General features: G+C 31.2%; 2 protein-coding genes across 3 annotated transcripts; one reads left to right on the forward strand and one right to left on the reverse strand.

Annotated features, from left to right (window-relative positions):
- The first annotated feature begins 63 nt into the window (after positions 1-63).
- Positions 64-3,361, forward strand: LOC103853791 (ATP-dependent 6-phosphofructokinase 1). Of its 2 annotated transcripts, XM_018653617.2 has the most exons (13): positions 64-289; positions 446-719; positions 823-869; positions 981-1,020; positions 1,101-1,301; positions 1,378-1,590; positions 1,658-1,726; positions 1,801-1,930; positions 2,008-2,276; positions 2,351-2,393; positions 2,472-2,626; positions 2,704-2,888; positions 3,133-3,361. In XM_018653617.2, the coding sequence occupies exons 2-12, from the start codon at positions 615-617 to the stop codon at positions 2,851-2,853; spliced, it is 1,422 nt and encodes a 473-aa protein (XP_018509133.1). In that variant the 5' UTR covers positions 64-289; positions 446-614; the 3' UTR covers positions 2,854-2,888; positions 3,133-3,361. The 2 variants fall into 2 exon arrangements, with proteins under 2 accessions (XP_018509133.1, XP_009128951.1); XM_009130703.3 differs by lacking the exon at positions 3,133-3,361 and having other exon boundaries at positions 2,704-3,104.
- On the reverse strand, positions 3,046-6,089 carry LOC103853781 (glutathione hydrolase 3). Its single transcript, XM_009130692.3, has 5 exons — positions 5,809-6,089; positions 5,371-5,705; positions 4,061-5,080; positions 3,860-3,997; positions 3,046-3,464 (listed from the first exon to the last, which is right to left on the reverse strand). Exons 1-5 carry the CDS (start codon positions 5,936-5,938, stop codon positions 3,165-3,167), a joined length of 1,923 nt encoding a protein of 640 aa, XP_009128940.1. The 5' UTR covers positions 5,939-6,089; the 3' UTR covers positions 3,046-3,164.
- Between the last annotated feature and the right edge of the window lie 12,370 nt (positions 6,090-18,459).

Below are 18,459 nucleotides of genomic sequence, written 5' to 3' on the forward strand. Positions count from 1 at the left end.
GGCCAAATCCAAATAAAAATCCTGTTTATTTATCAGTTATTCACATAAACCCCCATATCTTTCCAACAGTTATTAATAAAACCTATCAATTATTGAAAGAGTCAATTTTATATTCATTGTCCTGAATCTCTTCTGCTTAAAAAGCAGAACACCACAAACACATCGCCACTTGTTCACTATATCCTCTTCATCCAAACAAACAAAAGAACACATTCACCACAACCCCGTGATGACCTGATCCGTTTCTCCACAGTTCTTGTATCGTCTCTATCCCTCACTATCTTCAAAGGTGAAACCTTTTATTTTTCTTCTCTATTCTTTTTTTTTTTGTCAAAGAAAAAACTGAAGTCAACAAAGACTCTAAACCATTTTTGGGTTTGCTATACATAAAAAAATGGGTAATAATAACATTTTCTCTGATTTTTCATTGTATGGATTCGTATAGATTCATCAAGTCCTCCTCAAAACAGAGCACGTCTTCCGAAACCGATCATCATCATCATCAATTCGGGTCTTTGATCCCTAGACTCGGTAGGAAGTATCGATCGTTGAGCTTTGATTCGGGTCTCCTCTTGATCGTTAATCAGAGATTCGAGTCTCCGACAAGGTTGGTTATGGCAACCTCTGCCTTAAACTCCGACAAAAAGATCGTCACCGGTCCAGCCGGTTACGTTCTCGAAGACGTCCCTCATTTCTCCGATTACATCCCAAACCCTCCTGTACGTTACAACTCTCTTAATCCAAAATGTTGGATTCTGATAATGCGAGCGGGAATGATAAATAAAGTCTGAAACTTTTATGTCTTGTTGTGCTTGCTTTCAGACATATCCAAATCCATTACAGGACAACGCTGCTTACTCTGTTGTTAAGTAAGTGACCGTTTGGTTTTTCACAAAGTTCGTTACTTTTTCCCTCGTAATTGAATCAAAAAGCTTATTCGGTTTAGAAATGTGTAATCTTTATCAAAATGTGTGTTTCAGGCAGTACTTTGTTGATGAGGATGACACAGTTCCTCAAAAGGTAAGTATTAAAGCTCTCTCCTTTAGGCATCAACGTTCGTTTTATTTGTCTTTCTTTAATGAAGATTTGGCTCAATGCAGATAGTTGTTCATCCTGATAGTCCAAGAGGAACACATTTCAGGCGAGCAGGACCTCGTCAGAGGGTTTACTTTGATTCGGATGATGTAGTTGCTTGCATTGTTACATGCGGTGGCCTGTGTCCAGGGCTTAATACTGTGATCAGAGAGATTGTTTGTGGATTATCTTACATGTATGGTGTCAAGAAAATCCTCGGAATCGAGGTAAAGTCCCCTCATTCTTTCATCATTTCTCTCAATTTTTTATATATAATCTTGAGATCAACTGTGGGGTTTCCAGGGAGGTTACAGAGGATTCTACGCAAGGAACACGATCGATTTGGACTTAAAAACAGTGAATGATATTCATAAACGTGGTGGAACCATCCTCGGGACTTCAAGAGGTGGTCACGACACTACCAAGATAGTTGATAGTATTCAAGATCGTGGGATTAACCAGGTTTATATAATCGGTGGAGATGGATCACAGAAAGGAGCTGCTGTAATATTCGAGGTAAGGGCACAAAACTTTGTATCTGATGATGCATTACATTGGTTAATGAAGTATCTTGTGTCTGCAGGAGATTAGGAGACGTGGACTCAAAGTTGCTGTTGCTGGGATCCCCAAAACAATCGACAATGACATCCCTGTAAATCTCTATAAGTTTTGATTATTGTATCTTATGGTTGTTGATAATGGTTGTTGATTCGTTGTTGAATGCAGATTATAGATAGATCGTTTGGGTTTGACACAGCTGTAGAAGAGGCTCAACGTGCTATCAATGCAGCTCATGTGGAAGCTACAAGCTTTGAGAATGGTATTGGTCTTGTCAAGTTAATGGGACGTTATAGTGGTAAGCAGTTTTGCTTTTACTGAAGTTTTAGTTGAGCTGAAGAGATGTTTAGAGGTTTTCAAGTGTTTATTTTGTAGGATTCATTGCGATGTATGCAACACTAGCGAGCAGAGATGTGGACTGTTGCTTGATCCCGGAGTCTCCATTTTTTCTTGAAGGCAAAGGCGGTCTTTTCGAGTTTATAGGCAAACGTCTAAAGGAGAATGGTCACATGGTGATTGTGATTGCAGAAGGCGCTGGACAAGATCTGTTGGCTGAAAGCAATGAACAGTCCACAACTCTCAAAGATGCCTCTGGGAACAAGCTTTTACAGGACGTTGGCCTATGGATCTCCCAACGGATCAAGGTGAACTTTACTAAATTTCTTGAGGAAAAGACCAAGAAACTGATATACTATGCTTCTCTCTTCTTCTTCTGTAGGATCATTTTGCCAAGAAGATGACCCTAAACCTCAAATACATAGGTATTATATTATATCTTAGGGTTTTGCTATTGTGTGTTTGTGTGAAGAGTGAAAGATAAAGATTTGGTTTTGTTTCAGATCCAACTTACATGATAAGGGCTGTTCCGAGCAATGCATCAGACAATGTATGCTGCACGCTATTAGCTCAAAGCGCGGTTCATGGAGTGATGGCTGGTTACAATGGCTTCACCGTTGGCCTTGTCAATGGCAGACATACTTACATTCCCTTCTACGTGAGTCTCAGAGCACCTAACCTATATCATCAAATCATCTTACATTTTTAACAATAATGGTTTTGAATAATGTGTAGAGGATCACTGAGAAACAGAACAAGGTGGTGATCACTGACAGAATGTGGGCGAGGCTTTTGTCTTCAACAAACCAGCCTAGTTTCATGAAGCACGATGATATTCACGAACCAAACCATTCGGGTGGTGAAGCAGGTGCCATGAATTGGTGAAACAACTCGTCTGAAAACATTTGGTTGAAAAGAAAGTAAGGTTTCTTTATTTTGATAGAAGCTTCTCAAAATGTTTTATAATCTTTCTTCATGCAAAAGAGAAGAGATATACATTTCCTCCTTGGAAAGAGAGTTCATACGGTTATATAATTGTGATAAATAATGTACTAAACTTATGGTTTGATCTTGCTCTTACCAAACTGTAATTTACACTTATGAGAACAAATATATAAGGAAATGTTTTGGTTCAATTTCTTATTAGACTTTACATCATGATAGGAGAATGGGACTTGAATGAGAACGTTAACAAATCAAACTGCAGCTGGCTTCCCATCTTTACGAGGATCACTAACTGCAGTGAGTAATCCCTTGAATGGTTTTGGTTTCTTAATAAAATCTCTACCAAGTTTCCTTCCAAAGTCAGTGACTATCTCTTTATCTTCATCTTCCTTGAAACTCTGAACAATAAGTTGAACAATAGCTCCACCTGACGACATCTCCTCCAGTTCATGTCCCTTCTCTTCCAGAAACATCTTGCTGTCTTTGGTAACTCCTATGTGATCCCCATTAATTGCAGTGAAGTTTTCATATCGAACAACATTAGGTATTAACTGCAACCAACAACATTCCGTTATTTCATTTGTATATTAGTAAACTTTAGGATTGGGATTTTGAACCGAACCGAACCAAAATTTCGGTTAGTTCGGTGAGAAGTTTGGTTTGATTCGGTAGGTTTTTTTAAAAAAATTGTTTTCGGTTCGGTAATCTTAGGAGGTAATCTGTTACTTCAGTTTTCTAAGAAAAAAAAGGAAAAAAAATTACCCAACCTATTCCAAAAAACGAACCGAACTAGCCAATTTTTAAACCCATACAACCGGAATAACCAAACTTAACCAAAATAATCAAATCAAAAACTTTGGTAGGATTTTTAAAAACCGAACTACCAAACCGAATAACCCGAACTAACTGAACTAGCAAACATCATCATAATAACCGTTTTTGTTACCTTATGGTAAACTCTTGCACTCGCTACAGCTTCTAAAGGCTTCATCTTCATCACAAAGCAGTTAAGGAAAACTTGAATCACCGCCGCAATTATATTCGTTCCTCCACTTCCTCCAACCACCGCCACCAACTCACCCTCCTGCATTAGGTTCCCGTGAGTTTACAGATGACATAACACACAAAAAGAACGTTGATGCTAAACCTTGGTGATAACAAGAGGTGTCATGGAAGACAACGGTCTTTTGTTTGGCACAATGAAGTTAGTAGGCGCAGGAGGGAGATCATCAGGAGTGATCTCCGGTACAGAGAAATCATCCATCTCGTTGTTTAGCAAAATCCCCGTGGAAGTAGACAAAACTCCAGCGCCAAAAGGGTAGTTCACTGTCGATGTCAAAGACACACTGTTTCTATCCCCATCCACAATGCAGAAATGACTCGTCCCTTGGTCTCTAAGCTGGCTCCAACGGCTCAAATAATACTCGGGAGGGAACGTAGTGTTGTCCAAGATCCTCTTCCTTATCTCCTCAGCACGTGGCTTAGAGAGCATTTGGTTCATAGCGTTTGTTACGTTGACAAACTCAGGGTCTCCAAGATCCATACGAGCAGCTAACATATGTTTCATCGCTTCTATCAAACGGTGCAAACCAAGATCACTTCCCGAAGCAGTGTATAACTCCGAGTAGCTGTCTAAGATGTTGATAACCATCGGGAAACCAACTGTTCCGCTCGAAGGAGGTGGCATTCCATGAATAGTGTAGCCCATAACGTCCACGGCCATTGCATCCGTTACTCGAACTTTATAGCTTCTTAGGTCATCCATCGTTATGATCCCTCCCGCCATTTTCACGTCGCTGACAAGCTTCTCCCCTACTGTCCCGTTGTAGAACCCCTCAGGACCTAGCTCGGAGATCGTCTCTAGGCTCCGAGCTAGCTCCCGGTTATAGCAAGTGTCTCCTGGTTTCAAAACTTGTCCGTTTCTTGAGAAGATGCTTCGTAGGCCTTTGTCTTTGAGTATCTTAGAAGAGTGGGTTGATATGGCACGTCCTAGATATGGAGCTACGATGAAACCTTCTCGTGCTAGCTTGATTGCTGGCTTGAATAGTGGTTTCCATGGAAGACGTCCGTAACGTTTCCAAGCCTCGTGAAGTCCTGCTAGCTCTCCGGGAACTCCCATTGACAATGCTCCGGTGGATTTTGCATTCGCATCGTTCTTGTACATATCCTGCATCAGTTGATTTGCTATAGTATTCATTTAATAAAGATTGTAATTTTAATATTTTTTCTTGTTATTTATTTTATATTTCTAATAGAATTTATAAATATTTTAGTTTTAATATAAGTTGTAAAATGCTTTACTTTTATAAATAGTTTTATATATCTCAAAATACTATTGTTTGAACAAAGTAATTATTAAAATAATAAATAATTTTCATTGTTTTCTTAATTTGTGGGAATAACGTTAAATGACACTCTTTAGTAAAGAAATAAAAGATAAAAGATAAAGCTTTTGACCTTAAAAGCAGCTAATGGAGCCGTTTCTCTCATGTCAAAAGCCTCAGCTTTGGAATCTTCCGACGAGCTAACGATCAAGAACGATCCACCACCGATGCCACTAGCCATCGGATTAACAACACCGACGCATAAGGTAGTAGCTACGGCGGCGTCCACGGCGTGACCGCCTTTTCTGAGGAAAGAAGCGCCAATCTCAGAGCACCGACCGTCGTCAGCTGCGACAACACCGTTCTCTGATTCGATCGCGTCACCATGGATTCCATGGCTAAGACTGTGGTCATTGGTTGCAAGATTTGACAACCAGACTGTTATGTTGTCAGTAAAGCAGTAAAAACCTATACAAGATTAAAACACTTCACCTTTTGTTACAGTTGCAAATAGTCAACGGCTTACTATGCTTGTTGTGTCAGACCATGAAAGGAAAGTACAGAAACATACCTGAAGTTCCCAGACATAGAAACAAAACCAGAGAAAGAGTAACGGTTAGGTTACTTCTCTGTTTCTTGGTTTCTCCGACAGTTACTTGGTTGGTCTCTAGAAGAGGATCGGCGAGGATCTTCTGACCCATCTTTGATCTCTGTCTCTTTCCCCTTTCGATCTTAGCACAGAGAGAGAGAGAATCCACCTTGAGAGTGAACAGCCTGTTTGGATTCCAGTTTGATCTTTTATTTATTTAGAGTTATTATATTTTTAAAGTTGGTAGTGATTGGGTGTCTAGTGACGTAATGAATAAGTTTGGTAGTGATTTTTATATTTGTTAGAGCATGTTTTTCGATAAATACTAGGGATTAACCCGGGCTACGCCCGGGATTTTTTATTTTTTTCTAATTTAAATTGTTAAATCATTTATATTTAGGTTATGATATATATATTTATATAAATGTTAAGATACATGTCATAATTAAAATTTGTTTTTAAACTTTAACACGTTAAATTAACATATTTTTTACTATTTAAATATGTTTTTGTAATTTTGTTGGCTATCTATTTATCATATTTAGCAAAACTATATGTTGAGTGTTGGAATAAATGTTTTAGATATTTAATTAAACTGTAGAATATTTTTGGATCGACCACATGCTAAATAATCGATTGATCCGTAAAAAGATGGTCGATCTCCTTGGCCATGTAAGTACAATTTTAGCAAAAATATCTTTGATTTTCAAATATTAAGTTTATAACTATTCTTTTGAATATTGTTTATGTAAATATTTTTTGTGATGTTTGAATTTGTGATGTTCGTATACTTAACCTAGATGATATTGATGTTTAACAATTTATTATTTTCTGGAAATAGAAAATAATGATATATCAAAACGTATCTAATACTTGTTAAATGATAGTATAATGTAAATTACATTCATTATTTGAAAATAACCATTTGTTGTTTTTATTTTTTTTAAATCAGAAATTATTTTTATTTAAAAACATTATTCATATATAATATAATAGTTTAAGTTTGGAAGATTAATCTATATATATAAATTATGTATATTTTTTAAAAAATAATTTAAGATATTATATATTGAGTAACTAAATAAAAGCTGAATTTCTTATCTTGAAAATCAAATATTTATATTTTTGTCTTCACGTTAGACTCACCAATCCATCATAGTGTGAGGTTGATGTTGATGTTATAATGAGTTTTATAGGGACTTTCTTGATGTAAAACTATACATTTTTATTTTTTTTTGTTTAATATGGTATTTCCATTTTAATATAATTTACTACCATTTTAAGATAGATGTACATTTTAAGATAGATGCTTAAATCTTAATGTTCTTTTTCTATTTTTTAAAATGTTTATTTCCATTTCTTAAATTTTTTACGTAATATCTATATTTTATATTTTAAAATAGATATTTAAATCTTAATGTACTTTTTCCATTTTTTCAAATTGTGTATTAACTTATATTATATATTTTACATTTTAAGATAGATGCTTAATGCTTAATGAACTTTTTCCATTTTTTTAAAAAAGTTGTGTATTTACTTATTATTATATAGATAATTCATATATTATATATTTACATTATTTACTTATTATTTATTGATAATTCATATATTATATATATTTAATGCTTAATGTTTATTTCCACTTCATGACTTTTTATTTACTTAATATCTCTATTTTACATTTTAAGATAGATGTTTAAATCTTAATGTACGTTTTCCTTTTTTTTTTAAAATTGTATATTTCCATTTGTTATACTTTCTATTTACGTAATATCTATATTTTAAATTTTAAGATATATTTTTAAATCTTAATGTAATTTTCCATTTTTTAAATTGGGTATTTACTTATATTATATATTTACTTATGATTTATTTTTCTTTATATTGTGTATTTCTATTTCTTATACTTTCTATTTACTAATAATTTTATATTTTAAGATAGATTTACATTTTAAGATAGATATTTAAATACTAATGTACTTCTTCCATTTTTTTAAATTGTGTATTTCCTTTTCTTATACTTTCTATTTGGGTAATATCTATATTTTACATTTTAAGATAGATGTTTAAATCTTAATATACTTTTTCCATTGTTTTTAAGTTGTGTATTTCTTTTTCTTATAGTTTATATTTACTTAATATCCATATTTTACATTTTAAGATAGATGTTTAAATCTTAATGTATTTTTCCATTTTTAATGTAAAACGGCAATGTTTAATACAAGAACTTGGACAAATAGTCAAATAGTTATATTTATGTTTTTTTTTCTTTTTTATATAAAATGGTAATGTTACATTATGAAGATAAGCCATTTCTTTTAGTGAAAATGGTAATCTTACATATGTTTAATGTAGTTTTTCTATTTTTTTATGTTGTATGTTTACTTATTATTGTTATTTTTAAATGTAAAATGGTAATCTTACATATGATTAATGTATTATTTCCATTTTTTATGTTGTATGTTTACATATTATTTATTATTTTCTAAATTATATATGGAGATAAACCGTCTTTTTTTTAGTGAAAAATGGTATTTTACATATGTTTAATGTAGTTTTTCCATTTTTATGTTGTATGTTTACATTTTATTTTTTAAAAATAAAAATGTAAAATGATAATCTTACATATGTTTAATGTAGTATTTCCATTTTTTATGTTGTATTTTTACATATATTTATTATTTGCAAAATTATATAGAATGTTTTTTGTTTTTTTTATAAAACGGTAATGTTACATTATGAAGATAAGCCGTTTTTTTTTAAGTGAAAAATGATAATCTTACATATTTTTAATGTAGTTTTTCCATTTTTTGTGCTGTATGTTTACATATTATTTATAATTTTCGAAAATTAGTAAAATTAAAATGTAAAACTATATTTTATGCAACTTGTCATCTTTCGGGAGAAGTTTTTTTTGCTGATGTGGACGCTCTATGGAGCCTTAAAAGGTCAATTTTATTAGTATTTTTTTTATAAAACGGTAATGTTACATTATGGAGATAAACCGTCTTTTTTTTAAGTGAAAAATGGTAATCTTACATATCTTTAATGTAGTTTTTTCATTTTTTATGCTGTATGTTTACATATTATTTATAATTTTCGAAAATTAGTAATATTAAAATGTAAAACTATATTTTATGCCACGTGTCATCTTTCGGGAGAAGTTTTTTTGCTGATGTGGACGCTCTATGGAGTCTCAAAAGGTCCCTTTTATTAGTATAGATTTTTAATGTAGTTTTTCCATTTTTTGTGCTGTATGTTTACATATTATTTATAATTTTCGAAAATTAGTAAAATTAAAATGTAAAACTATATTTTATGCAACTTGTCATCTTTCGGGAGAAGTTTTTTTTGCTGATGTGGACGCTCTATGGAGCCTTAAAAGGTCAATTTTATTAGTATTTTTTTTATAAAACGGTAATGTTACATTATGGAGATAAACCGTCTTTTTTTTTAAGTGAAAAATGGTAATCTTACATATCTTTAATGTAGTTTTTTCATTTATTATGCTGTATGTTTACATATTATTTATAATTTTCGAAAATTAGTAATATTAAAATGTAAAACTATATTTTATGCCACGTGTCATCTTTCGGGAGAAGTTTTTTTGCTGATGTGGACGCTCTATGGAGCCTCAAAAGGTCCCTTTTATTAGTATATATTAAAAGTACTAGAAATGGAAATACATATACATGAAAATAAATAATAAGTAAATAATGTAAATATATAATATATGAATTATATATGTAATAATAAGTAAATACACAATTTTTTAAAAAGTGGAAAAAGTTCATCAAGCATTAAACATCTATCTTAAAATGTAAAATATATAATATAAGTAAATACACAATTTAAAAAATGGAAAAAGTACATTAATATTTAAATATCTATTTAAAATATAAAATATAGATATTACGTAAATAAAAATATAAGAAATGGAAATAAACATTTTAAAAAATGGAAAAAGTACATTAAGATTTAAGCATCTATCTTAAAATGTACTTCTATCTTAAAATGGTAATAAATTATATAAAAATGGAAATACCACATTAAACAAAAATTTTTTTATAGTTTTACATCAAGAAAGTCCCTATAAAACTCATTATTCCATCCACATCAACCTCACACTATTAAGGAAAATTTCAAAGCACTCGAGCAAAAAAATGGTTTCACTATCAACTCTTGCCGTCCCAGAAACCTTTAATGACCTTGAATGAGATTTTTTTATAACAACAAACTTTTTGTTAGGTGGATTCATTGTTGGGAAACCCGCAACTTCCAAAACCAAACTTATTCATGGGAATTGAATTGCTTTTCATAGACTCAAAGGTATTCTTACAAATTTAAATTAATCTAATGTATAATTTTATTGTTAATATTCATACTAACTCTTTCATGATCAAATCATTTCAGCTAATAACCATTCAAGCGTTTATCCCGAAACACTTCCTTCCTCGCCGAATCAGGTATTGGTTCATGTTGGTTTAGTATTGTTTTTGGTTTACTAACCGGTTTAGGATGGTCCTATTGTAAATATAATTTAAGTTGGTTTAGCATATATTATGTTTAAAATAACTTAAATTAAATAATAATAATATTATGCTTAAAATATAATTTTAGAGAGTTTTCAAATATAGTTTACAGAACATTATAGGTGATGAATTTAATTTATTAAATTCGTTTATTACTTAAAACTAAGTTTTTTAAAAAACATACTGAGTTATAAATATCAATGATGGATTGGTGAGTATAACATGAAGATAAAAATATAAATATCTGATTTTCAAGGTAAGAAATTCAGCTTTTATTCATATACTCAATATATAATATCTTAAATTATGTTTTAAAAAATACACATAATTTATATATATAGATTAATCTTCCAAACTTAAACTATTATATTATATATGAATAATGTTTTTAAATAAAAATAATTTCTGATTTAAAATAAAAATAAAAACAACAATTGTTTATTTTCAAATAATGGATGTAATTTACATTATACTATCATTTAACAAGTATTAGATACGTTTTGATATATCATTATTTTCTATTTCCAGAAAACAATAAATTGTTAAACATCAATATCATCTAGGTTAAGTATACGAACAACAAAAATTCAAACATCACAAAAAATATTTACATAACCATTATAATACAATAATTTAATCAAAAATACAATTAAAATTTTTTTAAAAATAATAGTTATATACTTAATATTTGAAAATAAAAGATATTTTTGCTAAAATTGTACTTACCTGGCCAAGGAGATCGACCATCTTTTTACGGATCGATCGAATGTTGAGCATGTGGTCGATCCAAAAATACTCTGCAGTTTAATAAAATCTCTAAAACATTTATTCCAACACTCAAAAGATAGTTTTGCTAAATATGATAACTAGATAGCCAATAAAATTACAAAAAAATATTTAAATAGTAAAAAATATGTTAATTTAACGTGTTAAAATTTAAAAATAAATTTTAATTATGACATGCATTTTAACATTTATATAAATACAAATCATAGCCTAAATATAAATAATTTAACAACTTAAATTAGAAAAAAATAAAAATCCTGGGCGTAGCCCGGGTTAATCCCTAGGTTAAACATAATGTAACATTACCGTTTTATAAAAAAAAAAAACATTATATATAATTTCAAAAATAATAAATATATGTAAACATACAACATAAAAAATGGAAATACTACATTAAACATATGTAAGATTACCATTTTACATTTTTATTTTAAAAAAATAATATGTAAACATTAAACATATGTAAGATTACCATCTTTCACTAAAAAAAGACGGCTTATCTGCATAATGTAACATTACTATTTTGTAAAAAAAAACATTATATATAATTTCGAAAATAATAAATAATATGTAAACATACATCATAAAAAATGGAAATACTACATTAAACATATGTATGATTACCATTTTACATTTAAAAATAAAAATAATATGTAAACATACAACATGAAAAAAATGGAAAAACTACATTAAACATATGTAAAATTACTATTTTTCACTAAAAAAAAACAGTTTATCTCCATAATGTAACATTACCATTTTTTGTGCTGTATGTTTACATATTATTTATAATTTTCGAAAATTAGTAAAATTAAAATGTAAAACTATATTTTATGCAACTTGTCATCTTTCGGGAGAAGTTTTTTTTGCTGATGTGGACGCTCTATGGAGCCTTAAAAGGTCAATTTTATTAGTATTTTTTTTTATAAAACGGTAATGTTACATTATGGAGATAAACCGTCTTTTTTTTAAGTGAAAAATGGTAATCTTACATATCTTTAATGTAGTTTTTCATTTTTTATGCTGTATGTTTACATATTATTTATAATTTTCAAAAATTAGTAATATTAAAATGTAAAACTATATTTTATGCCACGTGTCATCTTTCGGGAGAAGTTTTTTTGCTGATGTGGACGCTCTATGGAGCCTCAAAAGGTCCCTTTTATTAGTATAGATTTTTAATGTAGTTTTTCCATTTTTTGTGCTGTATGTTTACATATTATTTATAATTTTCGAAAATTAGTAAAATTAAAATGTAAAACTATATTTTATGCAACTTGTCATCTTTCGGGAGAAGTTTTTTTGCTGATGTGGACGCTCTATGGAGCCTCAAAAGGTCCATTTTATTAGTATAGATTATTATGTTAACTTTTAATATCATTATATCCACTACGGCCCAACACGGTATACTTTTTTGTAATGGACCAACATGGTATATTTACAGCCCATACCTCTTGTTACATATTGTTTACCCTAAGTATTTGGGGGTCTCATTAGGCCTCTCAAAATTTGGGACCGAATCTAGCTTGAATTAATAAAAAGTTTTGAATTAATAAAAAGTTAGTATATAGTAATCACGATTCCAAACCTCTCATCATGTTTTACTCTTTAGGTTATTGTTTTGTTTTCTCACTTCCTGTCAATCATTACGTTTCCTGGTCAAAATCTTTGAGTTTTATTATTACTTCTCTTTGATAATACATTATGTTCTGGTTCTTTTCCATAATGGTGCAAAATTACTTTTTTCACTACAGATCAGTTTTTAACGAAGAAAACGTTTTGAGGGGCCACCGTCCAACGACTCCAACCTGTAATGGAAAACTACAAACTTGGTATATCACTTGAAGTGAATGAAAGAGACATGATCTGGCTCCATTTAATCGAGTGCTTTATTCTTTTTAGAGGTTATCACGATAAGTTACATAATTTGTGAGTAAAAGGAGGGTGTTTGCGGTTTCTTAGGTGTGAGTCGTGTGACAAACATATGAACTTTTAATATCTTATCGAATTTTTAATCAATTTCAGAAAATTTAATATTGGCTTAAATTTGCATTAACATTAACAAAACTAATACCTAGAAATTTTTTTAGACCATTGCCAGTTCATTTCTATATTTTCTCTAAATAGAAGTAATGTAATCCTTCTACAATAAAGTTTTAGTTTTTAAATAACATTTCGATATTTTTCTTAAAATAGATAAATTTTACTATAAAGGCATATATTAGATCAAAATCATCTCTATAATATTTCTTTTATATTTTGAAAGAAAATATAGAAATTGTTTAAAACATAATGAAGCGAAACAAATCAGTTACTTTTTGTTCAGTCAACCGGTCAATAACAAGTTTGAGTAATCCAAAAAAAAAAAGTTTTGAGTAATCCGGTTCACACGGCTCCAACAGTAAAACCAAATGTTATGCAGCTCAAATATCGCACCACAAATAAATACTCATAAGATGTTGGAGTCACGTCGATGTTCACACGTGGCAATATCTTAGCTAGGGCTGGGCAAATAAACCGAACCCGAAAATCCGAACCGAACCCGATCCGATAAAAATGAATCCGAACCGATCCGAACCCGACATAAATACCGAATGGATCCTGTTTTTTGGTATTTTGGGTTATGGGTATTATCCGAACCGAACCCGAATCTAAATGGATATCCGATAAAACCCGAAACATTTAAAATCACAAAACGAACTTCTACCAAATATGATCTTAATTCTTAATATGTATCCAAATTACTTTAAGATATTATTAAACTTCTAAAATAATTATATGTTACGTGAAGGTTGATGGTGGAATGTGGCGGTTGATGCCTGAAGTTTTTAGATTTTGGTTTTGTTTTAATGTTTTTCATTTCATGAGAACTTATTTTTTGTTTTATGATTTCATTTATCTGGTTTTCTTTCTATCACTAACTATGTTTATCTTTCGCTTGATTTTGAATGATCACGTTTGATGTTTTTTCTTATTTTTGAATCGATTTTACTTATGTTTTGGCTATTAAAATATGTACAAATCATGTATTTTAAATCCGAAGAACCGATTTCATTTATGTTTTAGTTACAAAATAGGTACAAATCAGGTATTTTTAAACCGAAGAACCGATTGAGACCCGAACCCGAAAGTACAATGGGTTATACCGGTTCTTTTAAGATTTACTAACCCCGATCCGAACCCGATAGAACCCGAACCGGTCCCGAACCGAACTTTTATATAATCCGAATGGGGTTGATTTTGATAAACCCGAAAAACCGAAACCCGAATGGATAAAACCGAAACCCGATTGGGACCCCGAATGCCCATGCCTAATCTTAGCCAAAATTTCAGATTCTCCATGTGTTGCGTCGCTGTTAAAGGACACGGTACTGGTCAAAGGCCAAAAATGATTCAGCCACGTATATTTCTCCGTACAAATTTATCAACAAAAATCTTGTAAATTTATTCTGACGGGACGTGGAGAGTGAACAGTGTCTTACGATTAAAGGACTCTGAAGAAGGACACGTGCCGTAAGATTAAGACACGTGGTCCGCATTATGATCGGTGTCACGTGACTTTGTGGCAGATCATGTGATCCTTTATGTTGAGATTTCATCCCTATTAGGTATTAGAGAATCTGACAGATTGAAGTATTTTCCAGTTAAAGTAATTTTGCTTATGGACGACTTTTATGTAAAAAATATTCGGATTCGGTTGGCAAGTTATGTTATTCAATTTATTTGTTTTAACAAATGTTGATTTACTTATATTTTAGAGCAGTTTTTTTTAGATTATTCTAGAGCGTTTTATTCGCAGTTTTCTGTTTGTGTAAATTTTCAGTGCTATATACTTTTCTGATATTGTAGATATAATGGTATTGATAATAGTCGTTGGATACCAAACATTTGATGTATTTATTGACACATTATTGAATATTTTCATACATTATTGCCTTATTGGATACCAAACCTTTGATATCGTGCTTAAGAAACTCGTAGCAGGTTAAATTTTAGAAAACTACTAGGCTAGGGTTATTTTCACATAATTCCATGATCAAAATAGCTAGGGGTCGATATTGTTATGACAGAAAATTAAGAAAATAATTTGGAATTTGTGGATAAGATCAAGAATTGGTGATTATATTAAATAAAAATTGAGTAATCAAAGAGGAATAAAAGGGGTCACGTAGTAGTCATGATCGTGGGATAGATTATATCAACTATGTTAATTGTTTGGTGGGTATCATGTAATAAGAAAGTATAAAAAATCATATAAAACTATTAAATTTAAGCATAATGAACGGTCAAGATGGATGGGACATGCATGCATGATCCCTCATGCTTCCTTAAGAGGTGGCATTCTTATCATGTGATTTCGACGCGTGTACGTATACATTCTTTACGTACATCACATGCATAAGCTCCTTTACATTATAAAAACATTCCGAGTAGACATATAATTGGCATTTCAATTTTTAGATGATTTAATTAATTGTTACATTTTTTGTCATCGAAGTTTATATCGTATGATGCAAACTACCGATTTGTATCTGATGCCAGTTGCACACTCTTCCCTGATAGAAGCTTATGATCTTATGGTGTTAAAAATCGATTAGAAATGGTAAAATTAAGCAATAAAAAGCAATGCGAGAAAGAAAAAATGAGTAGCAAAACGAAGCAATACGAGAGCGGAATCAGGTCGGAAATCTTGGATAGAAACAATAGAACTGAGTGATTAAAGTGATGTGTCATATATTCGAATAAAAACAATAATCATGTTCTTAGTTATCGATGATATTGACAAATAAAAGGGACAACAGTTAATGCATTGGAGTAGTGTATAATATGAGGTTGGACCGTATGGCGAAAACGTTATTGTGTTGTATTGTGTGGTCGATATGCAGCGATATACATAGATTATTTTATGAAAAATGATGGAAGACAAGTGATGTTTAAGAAAAAAAGAAAAAGTAAAAGTAATAAATTGACATCTTAAAACTTGTGGCTGAGATTACACATTGTGGAGTGTTTTTGGGGTCGCATGGTTTCTTTTTCAACCTTTACATCATGTTCAACTAAATAATCGCAACCAATGGTTAGTTCAAACAATTTTCACTCGTTTATCAAAATGGTACATTTTTTGTTAGGTATGTTACAGTATGTAACCAAAAAAAATCGAAAATGCAAGTGAAAACAATGAATATCTGCCCACAAATAAGAACTCAAAATCTTGTTTAAAAAAAACTCAAAAGTTATTCTTTAGCAAAAAGAGAAAGAAAAGAAAATTGATTAAAATGAAGTAAAAACAAAAAGGATCATCTCTCTCTAGACTCTCCATCTTCTATCTAAAAAAAAAGAAAAAAACTTCTTCATCTGTTCTTCGTCGTTCACCGACTCCGGCCGCTTCCACAGGGCTGGGGTCGGGTTTAGTTTTAATTTCTATGTAATGTTCCTTCGGTTTACTTGCATGTTCGATTTTGGAGGTGTCAAGCTAAAGCTTCAGATCTGTTTCAGTTCTGTTTAGACTTAGCTTGTTTTCAAGATTGGAGCCCCGGATTCTCAAGATCAACGGCTTGATGATGTGTTTTCAAAGTTGCATGCGCTTTATCTCTACTGTTGGTGTCTTTGGCTTCGCTTCGTCTCGATCCTTGCTCTGGCTTGTTTATCAAGTTTGACTTTGGCGAAAGTGTTGCGGTTTCGCTCCCTGTCTTCACTCCAGAGGTATGATCGAGTCCTCATCCTTCACTGCTTCTCTGTTGGCGTTTCCTAGTCGTTCTCGTTGTAGTCTCGACTGCGCCGTATCCGGTTTGAACGGTATAGAACGATGCGTTCTGGTTCTCCGGTCTTGAAGCTTAGGTTCTCAGTTTCTATTTGCATGCGCTTATTCACTATGGGAGGTGCCTGGTTCGTTGTCTTTTCTTCAAAGAACCGCTTGGAGCATTTGCGTTATGTTACTTAAGAGCATTTCTTCCTCTTCGCCTATGTTATTGGCTCTTAATCTTTTTTTGGTTTCACCTTCATTATCATCATGTTTGTATTTTAAGTTTGTGTTAATATGCTTCCCTTGTTTGGGCTTCGCTTCCGGAGAACTTGTTGTTCTGCTGGCATAATTTCCGGATTTAGTCCGGCTTTGGTTTATCCGATCAATGATGTACTCCTCCATGTGTAATGTTGGTTGTTTAATACAAGTATCTTTTAGTGTGAAAAAAAAAAGAAAATTGATTAAAACTGACGCGAAAACATAGGCCGCAACTGAAATATAATTTTTTGGAATTAAAACTTCCTGAATGCTTAATCAATGTGTATTTTAAAAAAATTTTACCAGTTACAATTAAAAAAATAGAATGTATATTCCATTTCATTCCATAATATTTTATATCATCCGAGAAAAAAATTAACTATCATTTGAAAAATTATTCCAAATCAAAAACTTTTTAGAATAAGTAGAATAATGATTCCATTCCATTAAATTCAGAGAAAAAAAAATTATATCATTCCATATATTCTTTTTAGTTGTTACCACTTACATCCACAATTTTAAAAATTATTTAAAAATATCGTTTTATGTTTACCCTGAAAAGGGTTCATTTTGGCTTAAAGAAGTCAAGGGAAACTAAAACAAAGTTAAATAAAAAAAAAAAATCAAACTTCGTAATAATAAATACCACGTCTGCTATAGACTAATTGCACAAATAACTGGTAAATCAGTGAACAATTCATTCTAAATTTATTTTATTGCATAAACTTGGTTTTTCGTATATAAACTAATTAAACGATCTATAAAGTTTTTTCTGATGAATAAATTTTACATTCATACAAAAATAAAATATAGGAAACGAGAAGATGAGAGTGAGAGTCTGAGAGACTGGTCCCTCAAATTTCACCAACAAATTACAAACTCTATTTTTACCTTTTCTTCGCTGTTGTCGTTTAAGTCGCATACAATGGGTTTACAGATTCCTTGATCGGTCCATTGTTTTAAAGATGACTAGTCCCATTCTCGTCTCTACGCCTAAAAGCGCAGCCATAGCAAACATACTTGGAAGAAATATATAGATCCTCTACTGCTCTACATATATGACCGTCAAAAAGAAATGGCCATTTTTAGACCAAAAAAAAAGAACGGCCATATTCCATTCGTGTTTGATCCTATTCAATTACACTTTTAGTTGACAAGCGTCAAAACTCTAACAAATAGTTGAATTGTTTGTAACTAAGATATTAAAGAACCAATGTATACTATATACTTGTGTGATCTTAGTTAGAGACATTACTTTGTAAAGTACGTAAACAGGTTTAATGGTTATCAATTTCAATGAATATTATAAATGAA

This window comes from Brassica rapa, chromosome A01 (genome assembly GCF_000309985.2).
Source record: "Brassica rapa cultivar Chiifu-401-42 chromosome A01, CAAS_Brap_v3.01, whole genome shotgun sequence".
Classification (NCBI taxonomy): Eukaryota; Viridiplantae; Streptophyta; class Magnoliopsida; order Brassicales; family Brassicaceae; genus Brassica; species Brassica rapa.

Bases quoted from the DNA above. Each gene is read 5' to 3' on its own strand.
- LOC103853791 (XM_018653617.2), top strand. From the start codon at position 615: ATGGCAACCTCTGCCTTAAACTCCGACAAAAAGATCGTCACCGGTCCA. The intron at 1,931-2,007 runs GTAAGCAGTTTT...TTTATTTTGTAG, and splicing joins GTTAATGGGACGTTATAGTG to GATTCATTGCGATGTATGCA. The intron at 2,277-2,350 runs GTGAACTTTACT...CTTCTTCTGTAG, and splicing joins GGATCTCCCAACGGATCAAG to GATCATTTTGCCAAGAAGAT.
- LOC103853781 (XM_009130692.3), bottom strand. From the start codon at position 5,938: ATGGGTCAGAAGATCCTCGCCGATCCTCTTCTAGAGACCAACCAAGTA. The intron at 5,081-5,370 runs GTCAAAAGCTTT...CAACTGATGCAG, and splicing joins CTCCATTAGCTGCTTTTAAG to GATATGTACAAGAACGATGC. The intron at 3,998-4,060 runs GTTTAGCATCAA...AACCTAATGCAG, and splicing joins CACCTCTTGTTATCACCAAG to GAGGGTGAGTTGGTGGCGGT.